The 8,086-nt window shown below is 52.1% G+C and overlaps 1 protein-coding gene across 3 annotated transcripts in view; it reads left to right on the top strand.

Annotated features, from left to right (window-relative positions):
* Nucleotides 1–7,702, top strand: part of Parvg (parvin gamma) — an 18,981-nt gene extending 11,279 nt beyond the window's left edge. For all 3 annotated transcript variants that reach the window (XM_055626796.1, XM_055626798.1, XM_055626797.1), the window contains exons 12-14: nt 634–735; nt 5,768–5,840; nt 6,271–7,702. In XM_055626796.1, coding sequence (XP_055482771.1) covers nt 634–735; nt 5,768–5,840; nt 6,271–6,380 — 285 coding nt within the window. In that variant the 3' untranslated portion in view covers nt 6,381–7,702. The remainder of the gene's footprint in view (nt 1–633; nt 736–5,767; nt 5,841–6,270) is intronic.
* Nucleotides 7,703–8,086: the final 384 nt, after the last annotated feature.

Genomic DNA, 8,086 nt, shown 5'->3' with positions numbered 1-8,086 from the left:
AGATAGATAGATAGATAGATAGATAGATAGATAGATAGATAGATAGAACACGAGGTTATTCTATAGTAAGTTTAGAAATGGCTCTTTTAGTCAAATGTATTCTGAGAGCCAGGCAGCCCCTAAACTGCTTCATGCTGCTGTTGATAAGCCCCCATGCATCTGGGAATGTGCCAACCCCACTTTTCAGAAGGAACATGAGGCTCAGAGAGGCAGTGAAACTTCTTTCAGCTCACACAGCACATAAAAGGCAGCGTGGAAACGCTCCTGGTTCCTTTCTTTTGTCAGTCCTTTACACGTCACTGTGACAAATGCCCAAGGCAAAGAGGAAGGGTTTGTTTTGGTCACAGGTTCGTGTTTGGTCTCTTTGCTTGGCTCCATGTGCTTGGGAAGAATATGATGGGGACAGGAGTGTCTGGTGGCAGGCAGCTGTTCACATCATGGTGGACAGGAAGCTAGAGCCCAGCAGGAAGGAGCCAGGGAGGCTGTACCCACTAAGGACTCACCCTCCTCCCCCAGTAATCTACCTATAGCCAGGCCCCACCCAACAAAGCATCTAAGCCAATGCATCAGCTGGGGACGAAGTGTTCACAGCATGCTATGGGGTCTGTTAGGACTGAAACACAACACCTGCAGTTTGCAGATGGAGTCATCCTGCTCCTGCTGATTGGACAGCTGGAAGGCTTCTTCTTGCATCTGAAGGAATTCTATCTCACTCCCAGCTCTCCCACAGAAATGGTAAGCTTCTGAAGTCTTCCTCCGTGGGTTTTTTGTTTGTTTGTTTTTTGTTTTGTTTTGTTTTGGTGGCAGGGAATGGACAGATCTATGGCATTGGCCTGACAGTCTTTATTCAATTCCAAACAATGAGAAAGGTGAAAGGAAATTTTGTTCATATACCTATCTATCCATCCATCCATCCTCACACCCATTCATCCACCCATTCACCTGCTCAGGCACCCACCCACCCATCCATATGCCCATCCATTCATCTATCGACCCACCCATCTATTGACATCTATCCACTCATCCTTTCACCCAACACCTGTGTACCTTTTTATTCATCCTTCCACAAAGCTATCTACTCATCCACCCATTCATCCATTGACCATCCATGCTCAACCATCTGTCCGTCCATCCATCCATCCATCCATCCATCCATCCATCCATCCATCCATCCATTCATCTAGTTTTCTGCATATCTATCCATTGGCTCATTCACCTACCTGTCTGTCCCCATATCTACTTCCCCACCTCCCTCAGTTCACCAAATCACCCACTCACACACCCACTTATCCACTCCTACACCAAACTACCCACTCTCCAAGGGTCACTTAGTGCCAGGCCACGCTGGACACAGAATAGTCCCTCACAACTCTGGCTTTCAAGTTCCTCCACTTCCACCAGCTGTGCTCCCGGGATGGTGGCCTTCTAGGACATCAGGTAGACATTGGCTTCTGGTGTGCTAGAGAGAGACTGGGGTGTGGTTTACAGAATCGAGAAAGATGAAGGTCACCTTGAATAAGGGAGCAAGCTCAGTAGAGACTCAGGAACACTTGGGGGGAATGGTCCAAGGCTCACAAAGGCTACAGGGACTGGACAGGGCAGGTCTGGTGGGTGAGGCATGTCACATGGACCTGCAGCTGCCAAAAGACACAGCTTTAGTCCAGGCAGGCAGCTAGGTTTGACCCCAGGAAGAGGGATGGGGAGCAAAAGGCCAGCGAGTAGATGTGAGTGGCAGGGTGTGCTCCTTCTGAATGTGCCTACCTTCCCCACAGAGACCCCAGCACCCTCCCTCTGCCCTCCCTCTCTGCCCATAATGCTCTGCATCTGAGCCTTTCACCCACTCCTCTGGGTTATGATCCAGGCTTCCTTGAAGAAGCCCTTTCCAGAGGCTTCCTTTCCAGGGAGAAGACTCCTAATGCGTTCTACACGAGGACCTCAGCAAGGAAATTGAGTACTTCGTGCTGGGTCAGAGCCCTACTGCTGGTCTCAGGCTTCTTGTCTCTGAGTTGGGTTGCCAGCGCTGCCTTGCCCACTGTCAGCTTGTGTGGGAACCGAGCAGTAAACAGAAGTGTGGAGAGCTACTGGGAAGGAAGCTTGGAGGAGCACATATCCCTGTTCCCCTGCTCTGTGCTTTCTATGGTTACTGTAGCCTTCCAGTCTCGGGCAACCCTTGAGAAGGGTGATGGGGGTGTAGAGTGAGGACAGTTGGTGACCTGCCTGGGACCAGATGGCTGGCCTGTCTCCATCCACATTCTTCTCAATAGTGACCTTTCCTCCTGAAGTAAAACCCAGGATGTCTGTCCCCGAGCGTGTCACCTGCAGGCTGGGTCCTCCTGGGGGCCTACCACCTTCCTAGTCTGGATCTTGTTCCCGTCCTCTTTTGCCCTTCACCCGCTGTGCCCTCTGCCTGTCTTGTCCTGTTGCAAGGCCCCTGCGGATCCCCAGAGCTCAGCCTTGGGCATCTTGACCTTACCTACCCTGGCATTGCTATCTACATGTTTCCCCAGCTGGCAGCTCTGCCTCTTTCTTACTTCCTCAGAGGTCCCCCGGGCACTGAACAAGCCTCCTGATGAAGCTTCTTTCAGATCCCTTGGCATTACCCTCCCTGGCCCACTCTTCTGCACCCTGGGAAGAGGGAGGGTGAATTGTGTGTCCACTTTACACAGAACAAGACTGGGTGCTTGGAAGTCTGACAGGCTCTCCTGGGACCACACAGATCACTGATATAAGGCTGGCCCATGGGAACATTCCACCCCTGAGTCATTCTTAGGACAAAGGTGAGCCTGTGGGAGGCTCAAACCGTGCAGGACAAACCTGCATCCATCGAGTGGGACATCAGGGATGAACCTTGGGACAAGTCTGAGGAAGGAGACAGGCACCACACAGCAGGAACCAAAGCTCAGCAGCATGGAGCCATGCCCATGTCATTCAGAGGCCAGGCTTCTTGGGACTCAAGGCCTGTGCTTGCTGCTTCATGTTCCCCAAGCTCCAAATACAGGCCAGGCCAGGGCACAGAGGTCCAATATTCCTGGCACAGCTAGTTTGTGAACCCACCACTAGATCCTCTTCCAACCCTTCTCAGGAATAGATGCAGGAACATGGCATTAGCTTGGAACCCAAGAGAAGAGGGTGGGGCTTGTGGAAGAGACTCAGGGCAGGAACATGGCTGACGACACTCACAGGTCCTTAGCTGGAGGCTGGAACCCTGGCTGGTTCTCTTGCAGATTGACCTCGCAGGACTGCAGTTTTCATGGTCAGGTAGTGCTTGATTACAGCATAGACGCAAGGGTGTCAGCATTCATTTCCAGAGTAAAGTTACCAACAGAGAGCGAGGCGGTCATTTGCTTTGCAGAAATCAAAATGCCAGAGCCAGGAAGCTCTGGCTTCCTCCCACATCTCTCTCAGGAAGATGGGAACTCACCTCTTGGGTCCTGGCCTTCCTCCGCAGAGCTTTCTCTTCATCACCTCAAAGTGTTCAAAGCAAAGGACAGGCTGGGGAGGGTGGGACAGGCCTTGCAAGAAGCCTGACCGAATCTGTGGTTCACGGGCTTCTTGGAGGAAGCATATGCTAAGTTGCTGAGTGTTCTCTCAGTCACTCACACATACCTTTCAGCACGGACTCCCTGGGAAGAGGTGCTGTTCCAATTCTGGGCTGCATGCATGGCCAGCCTGCAGTTGAGGGTCAGCAAGTATTTTTAAAATATGCGAGTGATGGGCAGGCCAGATGGCTCAGTGGCTGAGCGTGCTTGCCGCCAAGCCTGGCGACCTGAGTTTGATCCCCAGGACCCACTCGATGGAAAGAGAGAACGGACTCCTGCACATTGTCTTCTGACCATCACACACGTGCTGTGGCATACGCTCCCCTCCATAAATAAATAAATGTAAAAATAAAGTAAATGCAGTTACAGCCCAGGGCAGCCACACAGACATCCGACATTCCTGGAACAGTCAGCTCCCAACCCATGTGAGGGAAATATGGTAGCTGCTTAGCTCGGGGGGGGGGGAGTCCAGGAGGTTGGGGTGGGGAAGCGGCTGGTGGGGGAAGCAGCAGGGTAGGAGATCTGGCAGTTGGTACATGCTTGCATCCCCAACTGTTTGAGAGGCTGAGGCGGAAGGATCGAAAGTTTGAGGCCAGCCGGGGCTATGGAGTGACGTCAAAGCCAGTCTGGACAATTTAGTGAGACCCTGCCTCAAAATAAAAAGTAGGTATTGGCTTGGAGATATGACCCAATGGTAGAGCGCTTGTGGAAGGCCCTGAAGCTGACCTCCAGAAGTGCAGGAATGAAGCCTTTCCCCCAAACTGGCCCACGTGAGGTGTTGTGACAAATGGAGCCAATGGTCAATTAACTTGGGAGGCGAGAGGCCGGGGAGGGTGACAAAAATACCCTTGAAGCTTCTTGACATATATTTGTGTGTTCAAGACTCTGAGGGGTCCTGCAGCGAAAACTCCCACAGTTTCCAAATCCATCTGGCCACAGATACCCTGTCCATTGACAGCCCGGATCACTCTTTAGGGATTGTCGGCTTGTCAAGAGCATTCCAGGCAGGGCATTGAGGTCCAGGGCAGGGGGATGGAGTTCCCTCTTACTGACATTTTCTTCCTGGGCAGTCTGCAAGCAGCACTCCTGATGAGAATGTGCCAATAATGGGAGACCCCCCCCCACCTTCCCCAGGATATTTTCAGGGAGGGACTTGGAAATATAGAGGCAGGCCGGAGCCGTGTGCTCCCCATCTGCATTTACTCAGACTGCTTCCCTCTTGGTCTGGATCTTCCTGAGGGTGCCTAGCCCTGTAGAGCTGAGGGCCAGTGATCTTCTGGGTGCTCCGCCTTATCTATCCTACTCCCCCAGTAGCCTACCAAGCAGAGAAGGATTGTTTACCACTTTCTAAGGGGACTCTATCGCCTACAAGCTCTAGGTCCCTTCTGAGACAAAGTCCCCTCACCTGACAGATTCACATTCAGGGTGTCACCTCCCCCCATGGAATGTCTCAGTGAGGACCTTTCCCCGCTAGCAGTGACCCCTTGATCCCGCAGCCCAGCATGTGGTGTCTGTTAAGAGCTGTGTGCTGATGAGGGCCTCTGTATGAGGGAGCGAGCTCCCCATTCACAGGGCACGGAGAAGATGCTGAGTGTCACCTGATTGTTGTAGTTCAGGGGTTCAAATCTTGGATGGGCAAGAAAAGATGCCGTTGGTGACATGTTGGTATAATGTTCTTTTGATATGTATACACCTTGCCCTTGTTCATTCAAATGCCGATTTCTCTCCCTCACTCTCTGGTTTCAAGCTGGACGTTGCATTGTGATACTTTTTCTAAGCATCACCTGTCTCAACTTTGTGTAAACATGACAAAATAAAACAACCAGCCACAATGTTGAGCAATAGAGAGGAAGGAGTAGGTGGGAGAGGGGAGGAGCCAGAGGATAGGAAAGAGTGAGAGGGAAGGGCAGAAGGAGACTGGGAGAGGAGAGACAGGAGCAGAGGTCTTGGAACGATGTTGAGAAATGAACTGGACCTAAGATTTCACTAAAAGCAAGTATAATGTGGGAAATCTAAATGTTAGGAAACTATGAGGGCTTGGAAGTTTAGGATGGAGTAACTATTGCCCAGCAGTGTGTTCTAGGTTAATTAAATAAATCCCAGTCTCTGTGTGGTGATTTGGGTATATAGCTGTTTAGGATATTAATCACAGTTTACAACAGTGACAGGACCTGGTGCCTGGACCCAGGGTCTCATTGGCTGACATTCGATTGGCTTTATCACCACAGCTGCACAACGTCACCCTAGCCTTGGAACTGCTCAAGGATGAAGGCCTTCTCAGCCACCCTGTCAACCCTGAAGGTGAGTGCATGGCTTCCCTTTACCTGGCTGACCTGCCTTGGATATGCCTGAGAGCAGTAGCAGGGAGTGGAGAGGCAAGCATTGCTAACAGGGTCCCCCGCTCCCTGGCCCAAAAAGAGAGTCTGACTGTGAGTTTTCCTAGGAGGGGTGCTGTGGCCACCATGCCTGCAATCAGGGGCTAAAGTCCCTGGGGATAAGTGCTCAGAGGACCCAGACCTCAGAGTCCCTGTTGTGGGGGAGGGGGCATGATTTCAGCGGAAGCCCGGACAAGAGGAAGGAGGCAGGGTCATGTGGTTGCCCCTAGGACTTGAGCTCCCTTGACCCTGTTTGCAGGAGATTTTTCTTGTAGCATGAATCCTCCCCCATCCCGGGGGACAAATGCTCCTCCTTGGTCTGGCCTAAAAGGCTGACTTGCTCCCTCTGCCCACAGATATTGTGAACAAGGATCCCAAGAGCACACTGCGGATACTCTACAGCCTATTCCAGAAGCATGCGTTGAGGGCAGAGGGCGACAGGGCACGCCATGGTACCCCAAACTAGCCACCTCTGCCTCCCCACGCCATTTCTCAGGACCTGCCACGTTTGGAGGACCCAGCAGTCCCATTTCCTTGTTGCTGTGGGTTGGTCACCATGCTTCCTTCTCACATCTGTCCTGCTTACAAATGGGCTAATACCTTTGACCTCACCAGATGGGGAACTGTTTTGATCCCATCTCTGCTTTGCTCAGTTTAGTTTGACAGAATTGTATTTCTGTGGGGAAGGGGGTCTCTGAGTGCCTGTGGAGTCCTGGCTGAGCCTTTAACTCTGGTGTAAGTTAATGGCCGCCCAGCCCCCACAAACATGGCCTCCCCAGTCAGAGGCTCTTTGGCATCAAGGCTGACGGCCTCTGGCCACAGCCTCAGTGTAGTCAGTTCCTGTCAGTCTTCCTCCTACTTGGGGCAATTAGCTCAGGATTGCCAAAGACCGGAGCCCCCCATGAGAGGAGAAATGAATTCAGTTTCTTGTCAGAGGACCCTGGCCAGGCTATCCCTACAACTGCAGCCCTGAGCTTTACCCTGAGCCCCAGAAAAGAGAGCCTGTAGTTGGTTCTTGGGTTCAAGTTATTTGCTGGTCTGTCTCCAGACAGCCATGAGAATTCTGTCCCGTGAGACTTAGTGTCTTCTGCAAAGAGAGAGAAACAGCTGAAGAATTGAGCTGGGTCCATCCAGGCTGGAGGAGAAGCTGGAGGCAGCGGCGGGGGAGATGCAAAGCATAGGGGCTACAGAGAGAGAGGGGTGTAGTGACTCAGTGGTTCAGGGATGTGGAGAGGCCAGGCCAGCTGTCACTCCTCCGGACTTTTCCCTGAGTGCCTAGCTCCAGTCCCCTGGGATTCCCCAGTCTTCTATGTTTGGGGGTGTACAGTCAAACACTTTTGCCTTGAGGGGACTTTGGAGCAGAGTCTGGTCAGGACAGGCCAGCTCTACCAGGACAGTGGGTGGAGCTGGGTGACCTGGGGCTCCTGTGTCTGATGTGAGGAGGCCAGAGGCCTCTCTACCCAGCTCCAGTCCACCTGTCCCTTTGCCTGCTCTGTAGGCCACTCATAAGTCCTAGAGGGTCCCATCACATATCTCCTCTGTCCTGCTGCCCCTGAGACATGTCCCTCTCCCGTTGTTGGGGCATCCTCACAGAAGCAAGGAGGGGGTGGGGCAGCTGCCTCTACCTGCTCTTGGCTCCCTCCCTCCTGCTTCCTAGCCTATTTGCCCATCTGGCTCCCCAATGTCCTCACTTCATGCCCTTACCTCCTGTCTGATAGCAAATTGAAATCATAATGAGAATCGTTTTTGTAACTTTATTGAGGAATAAATAACATTTCCCAGCTTAAATGTACAACTCAATGACAGTTGACAAACATTCGCAGTCACATGCCTCCGCCAGAAGGGTCAAGGCCTGAAACAGCCTGTCACCTGATGTCCCACCTGTTGGAGACCTGGCCTCAGAAGCGACCGATCCACTTCTGTTACTGCCATTTTTGCTGTTCCTGCATCTTTTAGAAACTGTATCAGAGAGGAAGCAGCCTTCCGTGTGGGGTTTCTTCGCTCTGGCACAATTCTACTGTCTCCACAGTGACCCCACAGCCCATCCCTCGCTGATGAGAGCCCCGCTCAGTGAGTGTCATTCATCCTTGCATTCTTCGTTGTCTACAAGGCTTGAGGGCTGTCTTTACTCTTTAGTTTCTATGCAGGCTACAGGGATTGTTATTCGTGTTT

Source organism: Psammomys obesus, unplaced genomic scaffold, assembly GCF_907164565.1.
Source record: "Psammomys obesus unplaced genomic scaffold, mPsaObe1.curated_primary_1811, whole genome shotgun sequence".
Classification (NCBI taxonomy): Eukaryota; Metazoa; Chordata; class Mammalia; order Rodentia; family Muridae; genus Psammomys; species Psammomys obesus.
This window is presented reverse-complemented; position numbering and strand designations above follow the sequence as displayed.